Source organism: Camponotus vicinus, unplaced genomic scaffold (genome assembly GCF_025532165.1).
Source record: "Camponotus vicinus isolate PSW18456_S1 unplaced genomic scaffold, iyCamVici1.0 SCAF_4, whole genome shotgun sequence".
NCBI lineage: Eukaryota > Metazoa > Arthropoda > Insecta > Hymenoptera > Formicidae > Camponotus > Camponotus vicinus.
This window is the reverse complement of record NW_028141976.1, coordinates 856,954-882,748: the sequence shown is the minus strand read 5'-3', so window position 1 is coordinate 882,748 and position 25,795 is coordinate 856,954. Positions and strand designations below refer to the sequence as shown.

Here is a 25,795-nt window from a genome sequence, read left to right as displayed (position 1 = left end):
GGACAATTCTCAGCTCCGGAACACAATTTACGGATCAATGACACCGGTCGGCAATTTCGCAAATTCCGTCGTTAAAAGTGCAAGGACCGTGCGACGCGAAAGTGACGCGAGCCGGCCGTTTCCATTATTCGCGAAATCGATCCCTACGTCGTCATTGGCCGCTCGTCGAGATACCGCTAGAAAATACGACGACGATCTTTTTTACGGCGACGGTGCTTATCAAGGCGTGACTTGTGCGCGGACGCGCGTGCTGTACTTGCACGCGTCGAGCGATTTTTTTTCTTATTTACGTGCCGTAAATAAGAAGAGAGATTGCGGCGCGTGAAAAGCGAGTACGCGAGCGGAGCCGATATTTTTTCGAAATTGGAGAGTCGTCGACGAGAAAATGTCATTATTGGAACGGACGATCGGACACGAGAGACTAATTTTTAAGTTATTTTTTCCACTCGAGTAATAGACGGAATTATGCGCGCGTTCATTTTTTTGTATTTATGCACTAGGATGTAAAGATATATACGCGGACGGTTTTTCGAAAAATGACACGCGATAAATTCGCATCTGCAATCGAACTTTTGGAATGAAAATATTTGTCGCGATATATAAACTTTCTCTCTCTTCCGCGAATTAAAATTGCTTGATTCCTGCGAGAAATTATTTATTGGCAATTTTTATTATTTTAAATCAAATTGATAATTGCTTTAATCGATCGATTTTAATCGAATCGAAAAATGCGCATCACGCGGAAAATTTTTGCAAGCTATACGATGCGGAATTTCTGACCGATATATTTCTCTTCGATAGGCTGTTGTTGGAAATAATTTTGGCTTTTTATAGGCGCGAAGAGAATACGATATATTAATGCCAAATATATATAAAATTTTCTATATAATACGGAAAAAAATTATAGATAGAAAAGAATGTTTAAATTTCATCAAAAAAATTTCTCTGGTATCAATTTCTTTGACAGATCTCCTTTATTCGATTTCGATGTCGTCGTTGCCGTGTCCTCGATATATCTTTGTCATTTAATGAGCGGCCATTCCATCTGGCGACAGTTAAACATCATTCGTCGCATATGCGATACGAACATTAGGCAGCTGAATAGTTAGTTCCATTAGTTAGTTGCGTCATTTCCACAAGAGCATCGGCATCGTCATCGTTAAAGGTAGCTGCTGCGAGTTCGCGGAAATCCATTTTCGGAGCCATCTGCCAGAAATTGTCGTACTCAAACTTTGATTGTTACTTTGCGTGCACGGAATCTCCTTTCATCCTCGTAACCGCATCCGCATGAAATATGAAATTCAACGATTTGCGTTATAATCGGTATCGAACACTCTCCAGTCGAGTCGATGATTAAGAAAAAGTACGACACATTTCGAAAGAGGAAACTAACATAATCGCGTCTCTCTTTCATATTGTGCGCTAAGAAAAACTTTATTAACATTCACGACGCATGCGGCTTTTATTATGCATTTGTAAAGTGTACGCTGTAAAAAATGGAGGAAAATATGTAAATAAGAATTTTTTGATAAAATTTACAGCGTTAGAATTTTAATAAATTTCATTCTCGGTGTAAAAAAAAAATAACTACAAGAGCGTAGGATAATTATTTGTGTAACATTTTTAAATAAATGAAGAGATTTTAAATCTTGAGCAAAATAAAATTCTTGGAAAAATCGGGATCTAAGCGAGTTTCCAAGTATCGTATAGCGCAAACTTGACATTCTGGTTCTCGAGTAGCAAAGACTCTAATCGTTGATAAGATCGCATGATCCGAAGCTCGACCGGAGAGGTTCGTCTCCGGCACAGCATGCATTTGCAATGCGCGTGTTTTCGCTTCAACTAAAATCAGATAGAATAGAAACTTGCATAAAGATACGTAAAATGCGGGCTCTCGTCATTGTTGGTGCCCTCTTGCGAGGTAAGTTGTAAAGAATCGTACCCTCCCATTTTCATGAGACTGCCTTGACGATTATTGGACGATTTCTTTGGCGCTATCCAGGTAGCCAATGATTGTGGTTTTCAAAGCGTGTAAACAAGCTTAAGGCTCCTGTTTGTATTACACCTTATATTATTTTATATATATGAATGATCAAAAATCAGAAATATATAATTTTTAAAAGAGCATCAAAAAATATATCATACTTTATCAATATAATTTCAACTAGATATTTTATTTACATGTTTTTAGGTAGTAGATCTCTCTCTTTGCAGTTTTTATATATATTTATTATTTTACAAAAAAAATTCTTGAATATTTCTTATATTACTATACTAAATATTTTGTTTGCAAATTAAAAATTACATTTCTTTTATGAGAATACATTTATCGCATGGTCGATTTTGACTGGTTTACTAGAATCTAATAAACCAAACATTCGACTTAGGACATTTATGGCAGCTACATTCTTGGCTTCCTGGATTGTTTGACCAAAGCCTAATATTTATAAATATTTAAAAAGAATAGGTAAGCAATATTTTGAGTATATTAGATTAAATGGAATGTATTAAATAAAATTATATCCTACTGTCACTTACCTGAACCTAGAAACTTTTTGTCAGAATACATTGCTATATGATATACAACTAAAAGCGTATTTTGTCCCGCTTGCCCGATAAGTCTCGGTTCGGCGGGTGCTCTGTTTTGTTTCTGTAGGACGTCGTTTAAAATTTCGACCGGTTCAGCTGGATTCCAAATTTCTGTTAAATCTTTCTCAGTTAGAAGTACAATTAGGAAATCTTTAACGAAATTTGCCGCGTGATTCGCGTCTACACTTTCTGCGAGAGCCGCAACAAGTGCGAAAAACGTATCGGTTAAAGTTTTCTTTGTTACCGGATGTTCCTAAAACATTATTAGAAATAAGAAATGCTAAATCAAAAATTATTTATTAATTATTATTTCTTATTTACAACAGATTTATCAAATACTTTGCATAACTTTTGTTTTAGGCACATCATGCATTAAATTAACACAAAGAATTCATATTTCTCGGATATCTGTACTTACTTTAGTTAAAATAATATCTTTTGCACCAATATGAGAAGCTACCTTGGCAAGAATTTCCTCAGAAAGAAGATAATCGTATAATGAACTAAAATATAATTATTTTTTTATTATTCAATGGAATTATACATATGAAATTTAATTTTCATTTAAATCATACGTACATTATGATGCTCTCAGGCGCTAGAGGTAAAACTTGGGTTAAATAATTTTGTACAATTTCTGAAGTAAGCTTTTCGCCTTTCATGATAAGCTCTGTATTATCCTGCATATCGAGCTTAGGCTCTTCTATTCCCATTTTTTTCTGCCGTTCCTCTTCTTGAATAACATACGATCTAAAAGTGAAAGCTTGTTCTAATTTTTCAGGTTTGAAATCTTCGGATAGCCTTTTATTAAACGCATAAATCTCTGCGGATCTATTCCATTCCAAAAAAGTACTACGCTTTGGTATCCGTTTAGGTGCTCTCTTCTTGCGGTTAGTTATTTCCATTTGTGTTGGAGCCACCCATCTTTTAATACATCTCTGTCCTGCGCACAAAATTATATAGATAAATTTTATGTTATTCTAAATATCACAATTCTATTCATTTTAATAACTACATAATATGTCATACGAAGCAAGTCTAACCTTCATAATTTACAGGGCGCATTCCTTTACTTAAAATAATAGTTCTAACACACGAACGTAAGACATTCATATTAGAAGAATATAATCTTATATTTAAATTTTCAAATTTATCGTTTCAGAAGAATTGTTGGTCGACAACTGTCGGCAAATGTCACAGACCGAATAATTTGCAACTCAATATAACAGCGTATTAATTTAGGTTATAAACACACTTGGCGGCACGATTTCGTCTCTATCAAAAATACGCGGCAAATATACTTTGCTTTCATTTTTTATTCAACCTTTTAATCCGCATAAATTCCCGCGTGATTAGCGACTTTTTTTAAACAAAATTTTACATTTGCAGTAAAATAAATATGAAAGCATCATCGTTTACTTATCGAGTCTCGTTATCTACGACCGATAACACGCGCGATTCGATAACGGTTTCCCAAAGTGTCCGTCAGATGGCGCTGTCGCGATTGTCTCGCCAATCTCGCGCGAGTTTTTTTGTTTTCTCTCGGACGATCTTCCTGGACCACGAAAGAGCGGTCGGATCGGGATGCTGCATAAACGCGGCAACTGTGTTGGCAGTAATTGACAGCTGCCGAAAAGCGGCGGCGGTCGAGGGTCGAGCGGGAGTGCGCGGTCGCGAAGGGCGCGCGATTTAGGGGGAGAAATCGGCGCGATATCAACGCGAGAGTCTCGAATCGCCGGGAGCGATTGCTGCGGAGACAAAATCGGCTCGGATCGGACCGGATCTCATTCGGCGTCTCGGGTTCGCCGTGCCATGCCGTGCACGAGAGAGACAGAGATACCTTTTTAAAGGCCCGGGTGTGTTTACAGTTCCACGCGCATCTCACGAGAGGTTTGTTCCTTTGGTTTGGTCCTTTTTTTTTTACACTTGAAATGCGTAAGGAAACGGATCTCGAGATCGACGTTGAATTGTTAAAGGAAAACAATTTTGTGCTTGGTTGCGAAAGAATCGATCTTCGAATCGAAAAATTGCGAGATTTAAATTGAATTTATCGCGGTTTTTTTGTCATGGTTCGCAACAGAATTTTATATAGAAAGATGGGATAAATGGAAGAGATTTAGTGAAGACAGGTTAAGATACTGGTAGTTTGGATTTTTGAAAGTAGAGAAATTAGCTTTCCATTGAACAAACATATAAAGTTGAAAATAATGTAGTTATTTATTATTAATTATTTGATTTTGATTCTAAGAAGATTGAGATTTTTGCGAGATGTATGCAAACTTTTGCAACTTTTAAAATTTACAAAGTGAAATAAAAATTGCACAAGAAAACAAAATGGTATTTTTATATTTCTTTGCTTCTTGAGTTTTTGTATATTGCCAATAAATTATATTATTTGTAAAAATAAAGTGTATATGTGTGTGTGTTTTTAGGAAAAGAAGCTGCTACAATAGGAAAAAAAGAAAGTTTTTTCGATCTGTTTAAAATCTAATCATCATAAGAAGATTATAGACAATGCAGTTCAAAAGAGAACACACCTGTTGCTTTTGATGGTAGTAAAAAAAAACGGTGCAAGTGAGACGAAAATTTGCTGGAGAACGCGAGACCTGATTCGCAAGAACTTTGGTAGTTTCTCTTCGGCTTCTCAGATATGTGCCCGACGGCCCGAGGACGTGCCCCTTTCTGTCAACGCGTTGAACGACTTTTGGTAAGCCACGTTTTATTCGCAATCGAGGACAGGTGGATGGAAACGACAAACGACTTTAGTCGTTTTAAGCCCATCAATCATAAATTTTGTTTGCTCATAGTTATTTTAATATTTCTGAAAAATCCTTTGCTTCGGGGGAATGTAATGATAAACGTCAAAATTAACGTATTACTTGTATATTTTAGTTTTCTTCTCTATCATCTTCTATAAAAATCTTCTATAGAGAATATGTATCTGTTTTAATTTGAATGCCAAAAATGTAATTGATGCAATTATTGGTATCAAAAATATTAAAATTAATTAGAATTCATTGGGTCTTTAAAGTTACAGTTACTAAAGGTACAGAAAAGTACAATTAAGTAACTATATTAAAGGTATAAAATATACTTTATGAAACACAAGTTTTTTCACGGTATTAAAGAACATCAAATCACCCTCGTTGCTCTTTTGTCTCTTAAATCTTACTTCATATTTAGATAATGCTCATGGATGTTAAACGTGAACCGTTAGGACCGTTAAGAGCACGGTTCCTCCAATATTTACTTTAAGCTATATTAAACGTTATATTTTAAACATCCTTCTCTTCCTTTTACAACATGAAGAAAGATGAAAAGACAGTTAACTGCCGGTAGAAGTTAATCAACATCATAGGAATCTATTTTTTATGCGCTATCTATATTTTCTGATAAAAGATAAAATAAGAGCGTCTCGATGCACACGAGTATCAATGCCATAAGATCTCGCGATCGAATCAAATCCGATGACGTCGATTATATCAGGTGTCACGTGACGTTCGCGAAGAGGGGAAAAAAGGAGAGAAAAACAGAGCGAAATATGTAAATTTCATTCGAGTAGAGAGAGAGAGAGAGAGAGGAGAGGACAAGATGAACGCGGATTCTTGCGAGAGACGCTAGGAAGGATAGAGTGGAAGAAGAGGGGAAAAGGAGAAGAGAAAGAAAAAAAGCGCTGGTGAGATGAACGAGAGAGGTGCGGAGGGAGGATCGTGATGAAGCGGGTGCGGGGAGAGAGGAGACAGCGAGCGAGAGAGAGAGAGAGAGAGAGCGAAAGAACGATGTATAAGGTATAGGCTTTAGTTTGGGCAGCCCTCTTGGAATGCGGTGGTCGCTTACACCACGTTGCTTATATATACGTATGTACATACACGTGTATTCAATGCCGCGTATAGATCCCTACGTACGGGTTTCAACGCCGCGTCAACAGTATCACGCGCCCCGATCGTACTTTCGTCCGCACCCACGCGTTTGCGCTCAATTTGGACCGAATCTTTAAATCCTCCGTAATCCTTCGAGTCTCTGCAAACGAAATGAAAGGAGAAAAAAAATGGTGCAAATGAGGAACTTTTGCAAAATCAATACCTCATTCCTAAAATTAAAATAAATCCGGAAGAAAGGTCGATATATAAATAATCAGACATAAATGTAAATATATATAATTATATATAAAATATATGTTTGTATATATTTTGTTTCTTTTGCATAATTTTCATATATACAGGAAAAATAATTAGAAGATTTTAATTAGAGAATTTTCGTATTATTTTTAGAAAAAATAAAATTTGAAGAAATAAAGAAACACATGTATAATCATATTGTATAGTCAGATTTATATGTGATTATATATAGGTAATTTTTGTTTTCAAATTTCACTTGGAAAAAACAATAAAAAATATCCTAATTATTTTTTAATTATTCTTATTATTTTTCCTATATATACGGACAGAGATTACACAAGAGAAGGAAAACATTATACAGGGTGACCCATTTTAACTTAGGCAGCCAAATAACTCGAAAAATAAGCAAGATAGAGAAAAATGTTTTAGACAAAAGTTGTATGGTTTCGAGGGGGCCATAAGATGGTATCATTGGTTTGACCTTGAAGAGTCATTTGAAGGTCACGTGAAGGTCACTTCAATTTTTTTAAATGGAACATCCTATATATTTTTGTACATTCTTGTAGCTCATCTCGAGAGCTTTCCAAAACACTATAATTAAGTACATTTTCGTTAAGTACTTTTTGAGTTATGAGGCTTGAAATAATTTCTTAATTTTACATAAACCGTAAAATATCTTGTAAAATATTCATTTTTCGATTACCTTACCTTAATAGTTTTATGTACAAAATAATGAGAGGAATCAATTGGTATAAAGAAAACACATAGTTGTTTCGAAGAAAAAATATGTAATTTGCAATTAACAATTCCATATTTTTTCTTAAAAACAACTATGTGTTTTCTTTACACCAATTGATTCCTCTCATTATTTTGTACATAAAAGTATTAAGGTAAGATAATCGAAAAATGAATATTTTACAAGATATTTTTTACGGTTTATGTAAAATTAAGAAATTATTTCAAGCATCATAACTCAAAAAGTACTTAACGGAAAGGTACTTAATTATAGTGTTTTGGAAAGCTCTCGAAATAAGCTACAAGAATGTACAAAAATATATAGGGTATTCCATTTTAAAAAATTGAAGTGACCTTCACGTGACCTTCAAATGACTCTTCAAGGTCAAACCAATGATACCGTCTTATGGCCCCCTCGAAACCATACAACTTTTGTCTAAAACATTTTTCTCTATCTTGCTTATTTTTCGAGTTATTTGGCTGCCTAAGTTAAAATGGGTCACCCTGTATATGGACGAATTTTATACTTGATGATATATATTTATATTTGATTATATATGGACTTTTTCTTCCCAGGATAGAATAGAATTTCGACATAATCATGATAGAGTTCCGGCTTTTTCCCGCAAAGAATTCTACTGTTTTACGTTTTAAAAATAGTTGTGGCAATTAAGCATAAAAAATAGAGATTCATAAAGAGACATAGAGTTTATATTTTATACAAAAAATCAACTTTCTCCATTTTTTTAAATTTTGACTTTATACATTTTTATTTTTCCTTTTTTACAGCTTGGCTCTGCCGAGACGCCGTTATCCTTTTTTTAAAAATACAAGTTTCATATTTGTAGAATTTTTTTAAAATATAAATCTCGTATTTTTAAAATACCAATTCCAGTTATTGATATATAAATAGTAATGGAAAATTTATTTAACTTAGAATTAGCGCCTACATTGATGCAATTGATCCCCTTAAGGGACCGGTAATCATCAGTGGATTAATCGAGACAAGTCGGAGCTGTCAGGTGTCGCCTTGAAGGCATCACTGTGTATCGTCATATATTTTAACCACTTCCCTGATTTGCCAGGGGTATACTCACTGGAGATATCACATTCTTGCCTGATTGATATGTAATAATATGGTATAAAAAAAAGTTAATGAAAGCAAGTATATTTCCAGGAAAATATGCACATCTGATTTTAATTATTATTACCAAAAGTTAACAAAGACAGGTAGAATAATAAGTAAATCTAATGTTTTTTTTTTTTGTAAAAAAGCTCGGCAGAGTATTGATCGATAATGTTCTTTAATTTTTTTTACACTTTATTTGTTTAATTTTACATTTTATTTATATAAAATTCAAAAATTTTAAATAATTTTAATAATTCAAATTACAAATTTCTGTATAAATTTTATCTTTAATGAGTTTTGAAATTATGCTCTGCGATTATATATAATATATACGATAATACATAATACATTAAAAGATTAAAAAGTTAAAGAAAATTAAAATAAAATGTAAAAAAAATATTCACAAGAATACACATAGTATATAAAATGCACACCAATACACATACACAAACACAAAATAATATATTATATACAATATATATAGTTTCATTTGTTTCTCTATATATATTTTTATTTGTTACAATACATTTTATTGTTTGTATATTTTCTATTATATTATTCCGTAGAGAGCATTGAGAGAATTTAACGATCATTTTATAATGAAATATTTTATTCAAAGTAGCATTTTTTTGTCGAGAATTATTTAACATACACATTCAGTTTTTCTTTTTGTAAAATCACTTAACGATTACCGGTTGACCCTGATTTTCTTTTGGCAAATGATAGGTTTATGCTGGGCACAACTTTATACCCGTATACACGCCCGCTCGTTCTCAAATGAGTGCACGTGTATATCCAGCCGCGATCGATTGGAAAGATGTGTATGTGGGACCAGTCGAGGTCAGTTAAAAGTACACTTCAGGACACAACATCATTTTCGGTATCCATTTATTTTAATTCAGCTATTTCAAAGTCTCTCATATATTATTAAAGCCACCGAAATAAGAATTGAGTCATTCAATCTATTCGTGTACAATCTATTCGTCTTTCAAGAAACGTGACCAATAGATGTCAAGATTTTACAAAAATTGTTTCCCATTTTGTATACAATGTAAAGTAGATGATGTTCGCGACTCTCATTTTTTCTCAAATAAGAGGAATAAAATTTATGACATCGAGATTTTTTTTTAACTTTGAAGGCAAGACCGTTTATAAAAGTTACACTTTCCATTAATTTTTAGAAAGAGATATTTTCACAATTTATACTTGATTTTTATTAATAAAAAATTGGCGAAAAAAGATAGCGGCTTTATGTGACTGCTCCAGTGTCGTTGCTTGAAGAATTGTCGTACTGATGAGATTCGGCGAATATTACATCGATGAAATTTCCCCGAAAGAGCAGCCGGGCACGTCAAGGGGTCCCCCTTTTTGAAACGCACGCTTAAGGAAGCACTTTGGGAGCCTTGGCAGAGTAATTGCATATGAGAATTCGTCAAAGCGAGCAACACGAGCACAAACACGATGCGTGCGCGGGGCGAGAATTCTGGGCCCTCGTGCATTGAGACAGCATTTCTCATCGGGGATCCTTGATCCTCGAAACTCACTTTTCGACCGAGAGACGCATTCGCGATGATGCATTCGCGATGATGCATTCGCGAGGCGACTTTTACACATCCGTTTATTTGACCCGGTAATACCGTCTGGGTTATCGCGTTATCCAGGTCAAATATATTCTCGTAATTTATTCCTCTCGTCCCGTATTCTTACGGGAATATATAACCGATAGATTTTATCATACGCGCGTAAAAATAGGCTGTAGTATATCTTTTGAGAAAATAAAACGGAAATATATGTAATATATAACGTACTTAGTCAATTGTGCGTATGTGTGTAAAAAGAGAAGTGAATTTCTCTAATTTTATTTATTATTAAATACATATTGCAGAAAAGATAAGCAGTTTATATAATTTCTAAAATATCTCTGCTCATCTTATACATTTTTATAAGCTGTTTCGCACATGCAATAATTGATTTACGAAATTAGCTTTCCAACTTTCTCTTACTTTCCGCTTTTTGATCTATTTATTTCTTCTCTTGCACTTTCTTTTTTCCTCCTGTTAAAACGCATTTGAATAAGTAATAAAATTTTGGCATTATTAATGGCATATGATTTTATTTGATATTTCTTTTCTATGAATAAAACCTGAATAATTGTTTTCCTCAACGCGATAAGCATCTCAGCGGTTAATTATCCACCCACAATTATCCGGCCGCTCGTTAATGACCTTCGCGCTCGAGAAAGTTTCGCATAATTACTTTCTTTCATAGATTATCCCTGGTTAGATAGTTTTCTCGTGCGAATTGTGTAGTGCAATTTCTGCATTATCTCGTGCGACGTGTTTGTACAACATTTCCTTTCATTCGTCGACTTTGGAAATGCATTTCACAATGTTCTTTCCTTCCGTAGCGACCAACACACATCGCTCGTTGCTCCCAATATCATTGAATGATGAAATTTGCTGTTGTAACTAGGTCTGGTTAAATTTGAAATGTTATGTTGATGGAATGCAATGATATAAAATAAAATAGAGGAAAGAAAGTAAAAATTGAAACGAGGAAATACTCAATAATATTCAAGAGAATTGATATATAATATAAGGGTTGAAATTAAAAAAATTGTTTTTTTAAAAAGAAACAAAATATTATGTTGCCTTTTTAAAATGTGTTTTTGATATTTCAGATATATTTTAAATAACGTTGAAAATAAAATTATATTTAAAACATATTAAAAATATATTATATATTTTATATATTATAGATTTAGATTTTTAAATAATAAACTATTTATAATAATATATATGCTCTATATAATATATTCTATTTAATGATATATACTATCTATATATACATCCCAAATGCATTTATACATGCATCCTATCAATATATTGTACATCAAAATAGGACAAATCTACTGCCTGAAAAAATATGAAAAATCTATAATTCTCAAGAATTTCTTTGCGTGTATATAATTTTATTGAGAAGAAATTTAAAAAAATTCTCTAATAATTTTGCTCTCATATTGTAAACAGTCTGCATGCGAATTATGCATTTAAAATATATTATAAATATCTATCTATCTTTGTTTCTATATTCAATGTCTTAACACGAAATATTGATATGTAGTACATATCAATATTCTTTATTGTAATTTTTAGTGATAAAAAAATGGTAGCTGCTTAAAATTTGCAGATTTCCCGGCGGTGCTAGCTCCCGGGAATACCATGAACGTGGAACGGCCGAGCATGGACGGCGGACAACAGCCGCTCTTTCTAAGCGGCACTTCCGGCTGGGCCGGAAGTATCTCCGGTCCTCAACAGTCAACCGTGCAGACCGCCGGCGCCCCGTCGGAGCACTACGGGGGACCGCTCAGTCTGAGTATCTGCATATCTGATTCAGGTCACGAGATACTTCGTCCGAAGCCACGACGGTGAGCGCATTCCTCTTTGTTTTTCAAAGTCGCGTGAGTACGCTTATCCACGCGCGTACGTCCGATCGATCGACGCGGATCTTAATAACGATCTGATTAATGATCATCAATCTACCTGGCAGTCCGCTTAGATCCGCGCGATAAGGATTAATCGGGCAAAAATCTAACATTCGATATATGTTATGCAACTTGACGGAATTAAATACCGGATGTTATCTCTATCATTAACTTAGTTGTTGTCATTTTAAGACAAAATACTACAATTACATATAATATTACGCAATATAATATTAACCATTTACTTCAAAAACTTTAATCTTCTGCCTTTCGCTATTGCATAAAAGCTCCTTCAGTTAACAAACGAGTCGCATTATGTAATAATCTCTTTTTATTTTTAATAGTAAGAGAAAAATTTTGTGTGGGGTCTTTTCTGCATTAAGTATAACCGTGGCATTAGTTAATAAAATTCAGAGATTTAAAAGAGAGAGACACATTAAATGTTTCGGAATTTTTCGAATTTTTTTCAATGACGAAGAGAAGGAAAAATCTTTTTTTCTTATTCGGATCGAACTCTACCGCCATAAAATGCGTGGAGATAAGATCTGAGAAAAAGGATGTCTCGAGTACAAAGGATGTCCACTATAGAAATATCGTTGAAAAGCCAAAGAATTTAAAGCCGAGACTCTCGTAGACATCTCGGTTAATCTTTCGGGTCCTCGCACCTGCGGGCTGCGGGAATTTCTGAGTGCATTCGCGAGTCTTTGTACCGTTAAAGCGAAAAAGTTGGTTGATACTCGTCGTTGTTCGTCTCTACAACGTCTGCGAGATAATTTACTAAACCGAGTTCTCTAACGTAACATCGTGCCCGACTCCAACTTTCATCTCGGACTTTCATCTGACACACTTCAGCATCGTACATTACGGAAAAAGAGAATTAAAAATACTTGATTCAGTCTTTTTTTTCTTTTCTCTTCTTGTTGATCTCGTAATATTTATTTATACCAATTTCTTGTTAGATTTTTTGCAGAAAATTCATCGAAAAAAAAAACATCAGGTTTCTTTGTTGAGGAAATATGATTAATTAATTTAACGTATATAATCAATTTAAAAATTATTTATTACTTTATAGAGATAGTTATATATTAATAAAATTAAAAAAAGTGTCTTAGAATATATGAGAATAGAAAGGGATATTGTAATTATATGTTTTGTACGGGATTATTTTACATATTTTTATATCGATTATAAGCTCACATATATTCGCGATTGACGTAAAATAACTGCAGCAGATTGGTAATTGCAGTGAATGTGCAGTATATTCTGTCAGTGTATTTTATACCGTATAATTGACTTAAATGTCAGCATTTTTCCGACAATTTGAAAATAAAGCGACGATTAGAGCGCGATTATCTGAAAACTGATTTTTGCCTCTAATAATATTCGCAGACTTGATTTCGCGCGCGCAACGAGACATCACCGTATCTTCGTAAATCCGATATTGTCAATTATAACGCCCACTTTTTTGCGCACCGAATCGGCCGTTCCGATCGAGGATCGTTAAAATTTACGAGGCACGTAATTACAACCGATCCGATTAACGATCCCGGGGGCAATGTTCGTCCCGTATGACATAGCTTATCTTTCCCTGTTATTTAGTTTCATCGACATCACTTTCGATCCCAGTCACGGGACCGAAAAATTTGCCGGGCATGCAGATAAGACACGGTCGAAATTTAAGAGCTCGTCTCTATATCGCTCCTTTATACGCGAAAATTCTTCCGGGAGGTTTACGTCTTTCTTTTTTTTATTACACCGTTCGTTTGCGGAAGACATCGCGTTGCGAAAAAAGCAGGATGACGCACGATGGGGGATGCAACTGGGTGTAAATAAGGCGTTTCGCCAGGTTTGCGAATTTTATACATTGTCAGGAATATTTGACGCTGGCTTTCATGCAGGTGATTACTATTGTAGTCGCGCTCGCGAGACTTTTACTCTCGCTACGCATCTCATTTCATTCAGCGCTCAATGATCCGGTTCATTTTCTCAGTGGCGAATTCGAATGAAATAGAAATTAGTCTGGCACATCATCCATAATAGACGCATGCGCGTGATCGTGCGAAAAGAGAGCTCGCTTTTAATTAGTTATCCGAAAGTCGGAAACTGACGGGAAAAAATGGCGTTGCATCTGGGAACGCGACTCGCGATTAAAGATGCGCGTGAGGGGAGACCCCGTTCGATGCAGATATTCAGGTTAATCTCTCTTTCCGCCTTCGCTCTCGCATCGAGTCGATCTGAACTAGCTTTTACTACTAGTATTATTTATTATCCTCCCGCGCCGGATTCTGCCTGTCGTTGACAATTGCTAGCAAAAGTAAAGCATACGTATGAGCGTAGAAATTGAATAGAATAAATAGAGATGAAGCACGGCTTTCATACATATTTTGCATGTTTTTTACGGTTAATCATCTTTTAATAAATTTGATATTCCCAAAACATCTATGAAAATATCTATCTTTGTAATTTATTCTTTTTTTATCACGATAAAACATAATTGAATCAAATCTAATTTACATATAATGATATCGTCATTTTTCTCCAATGCTGTATAATATGTAACAAAATGCCTAATTTCTGGAAAAAATGGAAAACCTAGAATTCGCACGGATTTCTTTTATACTCATAAAAATCTGGGAATTTTCATACAATTTTAATGGAACTTGGGGAATTTAAAAAAATTCTCTTTGATAATTTTGATCTTACTGTAAGCAATCGGGAATGGATAAGCCAAGTTAAACTATGTGTTTCAAATATGTTATAAATATATATCTATCTCTGTGTTTATATATTAAATGTTTTAAAAAATATTACGAATATACAAAACATATTTTTTATTGTAATATTTAGAAATGTAAAATGAAAATCTGTGTTATGCAAGTGAAAAATATTTCTTATTCAGTTTTTTTCAGTATATTTGCAAATCTAATGCTTGAAATTTAAGTGGCTCTATATTTTTCTTTCGTATGAGTTTAAAGCATTAGAAACATACGATAAAAATTTATTTTAGAAAGTTGCACTAAAAATTCTTAACATATTTTCTTTATCTGAAAGTTTGAATAAAAATGTCAGGAAGGAGATCAGTGAATTTTCAGGAATTTTTCATAAGATTGAGTAGATATCCTGATACAAACATGTATTGCCGTTAGAAATATCTTCTGAAAAAGAACCAGCATTAAAAACGCATATAATAAACATTTATTTTAGAAAGTTGCATTAAAAATCCTTAAAATATTTTCTTTATCTGAAATTTTGAATAAAAATATCAGGAAGGAGATCAGTGAATTTTCAGGAATTTTTCATAAGATTGAGTAGACATCCTGATACAAACATGTATCGCCGTTAGAAATATCTTCTGAAAAAGAACCAAGATTCTTGCGCTCATCTGATATGCGCAGCTACAGAAACGCACACATATTAATATTATATGTACACATATATATGTTTTTTTCTTTCAAGTTGCACGATGATAAGATAAAAAAAATCTAAGATACTCGGGCTATGGAGCGGAGAGAATCCTGATTTTGAAAAGTTTCACCTAATATCTCGTGCATTCACTCCTATTCGCGAGAACCGTTATCCATCGAACGCGGCAGGTTTCCAGACTTATTATTAGCAATGCTTCTATGCATTGCAATCGAAATTGTCAACGATTATAATTAAAATCCGAGCGCGGAGTGTTATTAAATTTCGATTTCCGTCGAATCAAGCGTATCTCTTACGCGAGTAATTAATCGATTTTAATATCCTTACGTGAAACAAAATAAAATACTTGTACTCGAAACATAATTCTCATCATTATTACTTTTTTGCATTAATCTTATCGTAACGGCCTCTCTCTCTCTCTCTCTTTCTCTTTTTCTTCTTCTTTTTACACGCAAGTGTAAGAAGCAAATTAATGGCTGTCGGATTTTTATACAGGCGAATCAAAAACTCTCTTTATACATGCGGTCAGGGCGTTGCAAGACTTCCGTTTGGTGCTCCGCGTATACATGTATGGACCACTTTCGCGTGGGAAAAAACGAAAAATTATACATCATGCGCATTTTAGAGAGGAGGAGTCGCGATTCTCCTTTCTTCGACGTCGAATAACGACCGATGTTATTCGAGCGGCGATAAACGCCTCGTGTAGGAACGAGGCTCGAACTCCTCGGGGAATATTCGGCGGGCGGAGATTATTCGGGCGCAGACACGCTTCGGTAAAGAATTTAATATCCCCGTGCACCGCCGTCTCCGCCACCGCCCTTGACACCGGAGTTTCGCCCCCGTGAGCACGGACAATATCTGCCTTGAACTCTTCCTTCTGCCGAGTCCGTCCAGACATGTGTTGCAGATTTCGTCTGGTCATTCTGAAAAATTTTATTCAGCAAATGTTGGTCTACGATCAGCTGCGAAACTTTTTCTACATTTCGGTTTCTTTGGCAAGAGCGTATTTTAGCCCGAAACTGCGTACTATGATTTTGATCGAATTTTAATGTGTGCTTTTACACCGAGATTATTTTCGCGATCTCTTTCGCATGCTTTAAGCAGATGCATCTTTTACGTTTTTTTATTATCAGTACTTTTATAGCTCGGAGTTTAATGATCCCTCGTGCGATGAGATTGATTTCGATAAGTTCTTAACATGATATAAGAAATACCGGTTTATCTAAGTAAAGCTATCTTTCGCGTTAATTTACGGTAATTCAAGTTCAAGGTAGTCCGCAATTTTATAACTGACTTCTATTAAAGCTTATAGTGTATTTTGTAACGTTAAACAAAAATATATACGCGTGTATAAAAAAAGATTGGCATATGTAACGAATATTACTCGAGAGATACAGTTAATTTAAATTGAAGCATTCATATGAATTTTGCTCGAAATTTGGAAAAGGCACCTTGTCCTTGTGTTTGTGATAGTTTTTAAAGACATTTGATTTGATTTACACAGTTTGAATATTAATTTCTTGATAATTAAATTAGAAAATTTTATCAGGAAAATATGTTAGAAATTAAGTGATTTGTCACAAACGTTTGATACAAATTAAAGTTAATTTGCATATGCATTTATATATATTTTTCATTAAAGTTTATAGTGCAATTTAACATAACGTTAAATGAAAATATGTATGTAGAAAAAATATACGTGACGAGTGTTATCCAAAAGATATAATTAATATTAAAACGAAGCATCTATAAAATTTTATCCAAAAATTGGTACAAGGATTTTTCGTACTTGCATTTATGATAGGTTTTAAAGATATATGACTCGTATAGTTTACTTATTATTCTTTCAATAAATTGAATCAGAAAATTTTATTCATTCGAAAAATGTATTAAAAAGTCAGAGATTTGTCATATAAGCGATAGAAATTAGAATAATAAAATTTGCATATGCATTTCTCATTAAAGCTTATAGCGTAATTTACATAATAATTTTGACATGTGAATCGCCTCGTAAATATTTACGATGGCGGAGCACCGTTGCATCGGGGGTGTCTCTTTCTATCTTTCTCTTTCTCGCGTGCGTTGTAATGATCCACGCGGAAATAATTTCGCGACGCATACATTTCCCAGACGCGTATATTAGCCGCCGTATAATTCTAATGGCGACGCTTTTAACGCTGACCTACTTCGCTTCCTGTTTTCCGCGGGAGAAGCACCCCGCGTTCACCTGAGTTTAATTACTACGAGGAACCTCTCCTGGGAATCTTCCTCGCGACGTGCTGCGGTAAAACAGTACCGGAAGGAATCAACAACAGCGTGCTCAACCTTCTCCGCGTCGATCGTGTGGACAGATTTCGCGATACGAAAGGTTACGATACCGGTATGAGACGCAGCCGTGAGATGTTATTAAAATTCCTTTTTATAATATTTACTATCTATCTGGAAGAACGGTATCGTTTTAGAAAAATTGTTACATTTGATATGCCTTCCTCGATTTAGTCCTGTCTACGATGATTATCGATTGACGTGTTTTATAAATCTGAAAAAAAATGTATATTCAATTAAATATAAATATATATAATTATATATAAAATATAAGTTTTTTTTCTTTTATTATTTTTGCTCATATATGTAATTATAGTGTATGGAATATTTTATGACATAGTTGCAGTTTTATTTTTTCTAGGAAACACTGCAAAATTTATTTTTGTCATTATTTTTCTTGGATAAACGGATAGAAGGTCCGTTATAAGCGAAAAAAATTGTACATGGATAAATTCTATACTATTCTATAATAATTATAATTATTTATATATAATTATATAAGATTTCTTTTTCTTGGAGAGAAACTTTATCATCTCCATTAGTAGGACATACTAATAGAAAAATATAGAAAAAGTCAAATTGTCGGACAATAGAATGATTTATTTTAACGATGCTTTGATCATTCAATTTCAGTTTATTAAAAGTGAACACCAAAATTGCATAATTTCTTCTTTATTATTATTTTCTTATTATAATTTATTAAATTTTGCAATTGTAACTCAAGAATTTCTCGATGTTGCAACTTCAATAAATAAAGAAAAGTGCATAATTATAAAATTAAAACGTGAACTTTTCGATTCAATTATATACTTTGAGGATTTACTCATATTGCAGGCTCAATGAATGGAAACATATTTTATAAAATATAATAAAGATCCTTAAAATTTTAACAAATTATTCACAAGTTACAAGAAAACCGCGTATAGTTGAAACTTATAAATCCAATGCATAATCTCTCATAAATACACTTCAAATATGAAATTATATCCGAATTATATCTAAAAATGTCAGTAATGCCAAACTCGATCCAGAACATCGAACGCATGTAAGGTGAGAAAAAAACGGCGACAATATCAAAAGCTATGTCAGAGTCCGTCACGGACGCTGATCGGAACGATGTGATTTGAGTACACGGCCATAGGAAGTGGGATGGTCGCCGGAAACTCTCCCCCGAAACATATGGTGGAGGTTCTCTCTCTCTCTTTCTCTCTCTTTCTCTATGTAAAGACACGTACTCGTTTGTGTTCTCCCGTTTCCTGCACGGCTGCCCGGTGAAAAGAGCATGGCAGCAGTTTACAAGTGGCGGTCGGTCACTTACGCACGCCGCGATCGCGCGTGATGAGGTCTCTTTGCGCCGATGGTGATAAAACCAGATTACGCGCCAAATTTGCGCCCAGACTCCCATGTGTGTGTATGTGTGTGTGCGCTTAGTTTATTAAAATCCGAAATAATCTCTCTTATTATCCAGAATAATCTTCATATCGATGTCATACAAGTGATCTTACATAATTATGCAGGGTGTCTACTTCCTGGAGAAGTATGGAAAACCTAGTTTTCTCAGAGATTTCTTTTGTATATGGAAAAATCAGCGAATTCTCATGAAATCTGGGAATTCAGGGAATTTTTCAAAAAATTTTCTCTTTGATATTTTTGCTCTTATATTGTATGCAATCGACAAATTATGTATATTTAGAATATTTATAAGTATATCTAGCTCTGTTTATATATGCAACGTCTTATGAGATATTTAATTGTTTTTCAGTATACTTCAAATCAACATTTTTGCAAATCAACTTGCATAACATTTTTATTTTTTTTATCATTAAAAATTTCAATGGAGAATATATATTGCATATTCAATATTTTCTTAAGATACTGCATATATAAACAAAAAGAGATAAATATTTATAATATATTTTAAACATGTATAATTCATTGGCTCCATGTTTTTCTTTCGTATGATTGAAAAGCATTAGAAAACGCATAAAATAAAAAATTTATTTTAGAAAGTTGCATCGAGAATCTTTAAAATACTCTCTTTATCTAGAATTTTAAGCGAAAATATATGAAAATAAATCAGGAAATTTTGTTTACGAGATTCGGATAGATACTTCATTATATTCGTTATATTGCCTCGATATAGTCGCAATAGCCAATTAATTCGGGCAACCTCGGAGTCGGCCTCGAGTGTCTCAGACGGGGGACAATGGAGAACGCGAATATTTCCAGGCGTCATTTTCACGTCGTCGGGATGTCTCTTTTTTTTACAAACGCCTCTGCGAGAAGCCTCTCTTTTTTCCCGTGATATCATAGTTACGCGCGAGGGAACAAAGAGCGGCGGGCGGGGGACACGGTACGGTGAAGGTAGGAAAGTGATACGGATATCTCTTCTTTTCTCCCCGACGTTGCTGTAGGGAAGCGCACGCGTTTCACCTGTTTCGCCGATGCACAGGAAGCCGTAGACGCATCGTCTTGGTCTCAGTCGCGTGTTTACATTGAACGCAGTATGATGACCGCCGTGTCAATGTAGCGGAAAAAGAGTAACGTTTTAATGACAGTTCGTTCGCCCCGATATCGTTTCCTTCTTGTAAAAAAGTTGCCGATAATTTCCGCGAGATCGGTCATCGTAATAAGGTGTTATTAACGATAAGAGTAATTCGGGGGAAGAATAATTAAATTTGCATACGTGCTGTCGACTATAGGAAGTGATTCTTGCAATTATTAATAACGATGATGCGTTCGGTTGACGAAAACGAATCTTTTTTTCCGCGCTGCGATGAATCAACGAGATGATTCCGTGGTGAGTTTCCGCGTAAAACTGGAGCAACGAACGCGTTATCATCGGATGTGAAACCGACATCCTGCGATTCCACGAGGAAAAGTTGCAGTAAAGTCTAATCTATTGCTCCAGTTTCGAGTGAATAGCAATCGTGGAGAATGAGGATAATCGCGACGAGCAAAAATCTAAATAGTGAAACATAAATCCATGATATCTCTCGATTGCAGTTTTAGAAATAAAATCGGTGAATTGGAAAAAAAAGATTAAAAAATGAGTTGAGGGAGAAGTTAAATTATTTTATAAGATGTCTACTTCTTGGAAAAACATAGAAAATTTGGAATTCTTAGAGATTTCTTTTATATCTGGGAAAATCAGGAAATTCTCGTGAAATTTTATTGGGACCCGAGGAATTTTTTTAAAAATTCTCTTTGAATTTTGCTCTCATATTGTAAATAGTCGCAAGCAAAATAAATTAAGTGTTTAAAATATATTAAAAAAATATATATTTATATCTATTTATTCAATGCCAAATAGTGTGCACATATATGTATGCAGTACATATTTTTTATTATAATTTTTAGTGATAAAAAAATAAAAATGCTAAAAATGTTTAAAGCTATTTAGTTTTTTCAGTACACTTATAAATTTTTTTCTTCGTATGAATAAAAAGCATTAGAAAACGTATACAAGAAAAAATTTATTTTTAAAAACTGCACCAAAAAATTTTCAAAATATTAACTCTTTACCTCAAATTTTAAATAAAAATACGATCGAGAATTTTTTTGCAAGAATTGAGTAGACACCAAATATTAGAACGCGTATAAAATCGTACTAGTGAAACGTGTATAATTAAATCGAAAGTTAATTCGGAATATTATCGGGGAATCCGAACTTTTTACTTGCACTTTCGAATTGTATCTATCTTTCGATATCTGTAGATAGGTGAGAAAATTCCGATACTTTACCGATATCATTCGGAAGAGTCTAGAACGCTTTCCAGAATGATCCGCCGTGAATGACATGCCGTCCACGAGACGAGCACAGTGCACCGAGGACTGCAGGTGCATCCTGTGTCGCGAGTTGAAGGGCTACAAGATGAACGGCGAGATTCAGCAGCAGATCGGTAACGAGAGCGCAAACTTTATCCTGCGACGTGCCATGCCCTTCTCGAAGAGCCCGATATTCCGAGGGGAACGGCTGAAAAGCCGAGAGGAAGCCGCTCCAAAGTGCGCCGATTACGAGAGAAGCTCGACCCTGGAGGACCGAAGTCGCCGCTGCGGCAGCGATCATCAGGTCGTAAACGATGGTCGTGATTCGAAGATGGGGAAGGACGTCGGTCACAAGACGGTCATCTACTTCGGCGACTCGAATCCGAGACGGAGGGAGGACAGAGCGAGGCAGCAACCGTCGCCGGAAGCGACGTCGAGATGCAAGAACGAGGATCCCGGGGCTTCGTTGTTGTTGCGACCGCGTAACGACGAGATTCTCGGCGACTCGATGGACCAGGACGATGAGAAGAACGACGCTGAACGACGGGATTCCGTGACGGAGAACGGCGATCCCAAGGTCGTGCACGAGATCGTGGTGAACGTCAGCCCCAGTAGAGAAGACGTGCTGAGGATAGAGGAGGACGAGAGCCAGCTGGAGGACTATTGGTCCTTGCCGGGGGACACGAGCGGGTTCAAGGCGGACTGGAGCTTCGTGCAGCAGTGGCGGCTGAGAGGGTAAATTTACGTTGGCGCTCACGCACGCTTATCGGCGTTGAAGGCAGAAGAGTGGATATTGCCTTTCGGCGAGTTGGGATTCCTTCTCGCATCGCTCGCGTCTCCTCGAGGATACGATAACGTATTATTTCTGCATACCGTGTTTGTTGCTTCGTTTATTGCTTCTATGCTAATGAAGGGAGCTGATTAACCCATTGATATTCCATTTTTCAGATATAGATTTTATTAGGAATAAAATAATTCTTTGTTAATTGAGAGAAAGAGAGAGAATAATCTTTTATTAAATTTTTCAATATTATTATATATTTTATTTAATAACTATAACAATCTAAAATATTCTCAGTAAAAATAATTATATTTTAATTATAAAAGTTTTTTATAATCTTTTATTATATTTAATAGAATTTCAATTTTTTTATTTATGTAATATTTATAGATAAGAAAATAATTTTATAAGATATGCATATTTTTTCGTTAAAAAATGGCTTAAACGAAATGATTAATACATAATTATTGTCCTTTTATATTTTACAACGAGCCGCTCTAAAAAATGTAATGCGAAAAGAAAAATATATTACGAGGATAAAAGATGCACGCAGAGTATTTTAAGATTTGTAATGTCGAGCAAAATTGAATTTTTTACTGTTTTAAATTATAAAGTAGGATACGCTTGTGCATTTATCTCGTCAAACGAAGGATTGCATATCTAGACGCCTTTTCCTGTCACCGCCTTTGAAGAGGTTCAGCATTCTGCGATCTATAATTCATAAGCGATCCGAATAACACATCGCGATCGGACAGTTCGCGTTTGAAATTCTCATCTTCGCGTTCGTTTAATTTTTTGCTTGCGGATGATGGGCGCCTATTCCTACATGAAACGTCATCATCGCGCTCTGTAACGAATCGATATCATCGTAATGGGAGACACGCGTGTAAATCGTGGTGTTAAGGCGATTCGAATCGGCATCACATTCGACGATTATGCGAGTTGTTTTAAGACGTAGCTGTGATCTGGCCAATTTATTTCTCCTCGCACAAACGATCCGTTCTTCTCGTTCTCCGAGGAAATCCAGATGATGCGTTGCTAATGCTCGAATTCCAACGTTGATGCCTCTCAAAGTCCATAATAAGGGCATTCGAGTGTAATGCCTTCAAGATCATTTCGTCATTTATCTTCTTTAAAATTCCTTTTTTCGCAGAATAAATCTCTTTTTTTATTTTGATTACTAGGTAATGTTTTTGTAAGCGATCAGCAAACGCTTTCAATGAAATTTAATAATAAAATAAAATAAAAATATGTAATACATTTCTGTTTACGTTAAATTGCAACAAACAGAAAATTGAGATACACAAGTAATTGTACGAAATTTTATCTTTAAATTATTTTTACATCATGAAGTTCTCAGAATACATAATTATAAAATTTATTTTATATGAATTATTAATACAAGATTAATGATTCGTTTTTCCACTGCCGGATTAAATTGGATAATCGCGGACTTTGGCTTGATCCATTCTCGAAACAGTCGTGCATCTAAAAAGTGAAATGGGGAGCGGATTAAGCGGTCGCGCATTTTACCCATACTCGTATGCCATAACCGGGAATTGATTCGCTACCTGCATTGCTGCGTTTTCCGCGTATCTCTCCCGTATCTCTTGAATATCGCGAGCGCGCGGTTTGCGCAACGCAACCTTAATGTTGGATTTGAAAGTTGTCGAAGCCAAGTCCCTCTCGGCATCGATATCGACTAACAATAGTCGCGCGATCGAATATAATAGCGTTCATTTGAGGATTTCGAAACGCACGCATTTCGATATCGTATTTTTGTAGTTGCACCCTATAGGTGGGGAACACGTGCGCGCCTATACTTAACTCGATTTAATTACGCGAATAGACATGTTGTTGGCCTAAATAATTTTGCCAACTGCGCGATAATTGCTCATGCGTTTCTGATAAAGCACTGCGTTCTCCCCGAGTGCTTTCGATATCGCTTTCTCGAAATGCACAAAATAATTATGTATATCGTCAGATTTTGAAATATAGGGTGCTTACTTTTTGAAAAAACTTAAAATTCGCAAGGATTTTGTATCTGGAAAAATCAAGGAATTCGTGAAATTTTATTGGGATTCCAGGAATTTTTCTAAAAATTCTGTCTCTGATAATTTTCTTCTTATATTGTAAACAAATCAAGCTAATTATGTGTTTTTAAAATATTAAGTTAATTGTGTGTTTAAAATATAATATAAATATATATCTACTTTTTTTATTTACATATTCAATGTTTTAACAAAATCTTGAATATACATATTCTTTATTAAAATTTTTGGTAAAAGAGTGAAAATGTTTTACAACTGAAGAAAAATATTTATCTAACACTTAAACTTAAATAGCTATATGGTTTTCCTTCATAAAAGCGAAAAATATTAGAAAATTAATAAAAAACTTATTTTAGAAAATTACATTAAAAAATTTTCAAAGTATTGTATTGGCTTGGAATTTTGAATGAAAATACTTAAAAAAAAATTAAAGAATTTTTTACTGAATCGCTTAAAAATTGATAAATCTAGAAACATGCAAGTATATTTGCCGAAAATATTTGATAAAACGTGAGCAATTCGAGATTATGTACAAAAATATTTAATAAAAATAATTCGAGATTATTGTGTATTTTTTAACTCGATATATTTCAAATCAAATATGTATTTAATTGGTTCTTCGCACTTTTTCGTTGCGAACTAAATGAATTTTCGCGCAAAGATGTCTTATGCATCAGCATATTCCAAAGTGAAAAATACTTTTCCGAGTTTACAATCATTACAACGGTTCATAAGTATCATGAATCTCATTACGGCAAGATGAGCATAGTTCCATTTATTCGCGGATATCTTTTGAACATCTCGCGAAATAAGCCATAGAAATCGGACGCGGCGTTAACATGTTGGACTTATGATATTTTCGAGAGTAAGTTGTACAGGGAGAGAGAAAGAGAAAGACAAATCCTTTTTTTTTCATGGAATGTGTCTATCTCGCGTGCGATGTTATGCATTTCTTCACGAGAGATAAGGCCATCGTTCGAAAGCAAGCATTATTTCTACGACAATTAAAGAAATGCCAACCTATCCAACAGGATATCGCATATCATTCGAGAGAAATTTACATACTGGGTGATTCGAGAACATGCTCGGACTCCAGCAAGGATTTTTTTTTGTTCAAATCGGAGTCGATTTCTCTTTAGTAAAAAAACTTGATTTTTTTAAATATCTTGATACGAATAATTTGATCGAATTAAAATATATTTAGTTGAAATAAACTTTATTAAAAATTAAATATATATAAAAGAGTGGATAAAATTTTGTTGTTTAATTTTATCACCGAGACTTGGCGAAAAAATTTTTATTTCCAATTATTCATAAAAATGCGTTTTGATATTTTTTTGTTGAGAAAAAAATATCAGTTTCAAAGAAGTACAAACATGCGTCTGTAAATTT

The 25,795-nt window shown here is 34.5% G+C and overlaps 2 protein-coding genes across 7 annotated transcripts in view; one reads left to right on the top strand and one right to left on the bottom strand.

Annotated features, from left to right (window-relative positions):
- Positions 1–1,561: 1,561 nt before the first annotated feature.
- Mrpl44 (mitochondrial ribosomal protein L44) lies at positions 1,562–4,574 on the bottom strand. Of its 3 annotated transcripts, XM_083097292.1 has the most exons (6): positions 3,633–4,016; positions 3,169–3,532; positions 3,008–3,092; positions 2,539–2,842; positions 2,306–2,437; positions 1,562–2,050 (listed from the first exon to the last, which is right to left on the bottom strand). In XM_083097292.1, exons 1-5 carry the CDS (start codon positions 3,700–3,702, stop codon positions 2,313–2,315), a joined length of 948 nt encoding a protein of 315 aa, XP_082953418.1. In that variant the 5' UTR covers positions 3,703–4,016; the 3' UTR covers positions 1,562–2,050; positions 2,306–2,312. The 3 variants fall into 3 exon arrangements, with proteins under 3 accessions (XP_082953418.1, XP_082953419.1, XP_082953417.1); XM_083097293.1 differs by lacking the exons at positions 1,562–2,050; positions 3,633–4,016 and adding an exon at positions 4,430–4,574 and having other exon boundaries at positions 2,208–2,437; XM_083097291.1 differs by lacking the exon at positions 1,562–2,050 and having other exon boundaries at positions 2,208–2,437.
- LOC145970471 (ankyrin repeat and BTB/POZ domain-containing protein 2) overlaps positions 4,123–25,795 on the top strand; it is a 28,210-nt gene continuing 6,537 nt past the window's right edge. Inside the window, exons 1-3 of one of the 4 annotated variants that reach the window (XM_083097266.1) lie at positions 4,123–4,479; positions 5,022–5,296; positions 11,744–11,998. In XM_083097266.1, coding sequence (XP_082953392.1) covers positions 5,139–5,296; positions 11,744–11,998 — 413 coding nt within the window. In that variant the 5' untranslated portion in view covers positions 4,123–4,479; positions 5,022–5,138. Of the gene's footprint in view, positions 4,480–4,907; positions 4,927–5,021; positions 5,297–11,743; positions 11,999–18,799; positions 19,341–21,520; positions 22,307–25,795 lie in introns of those variants that run through there. The other 3 variants (XM_083097267.1, XM_083097268.1, XM_083097265.1) reach the window with 3 other exon arrangements.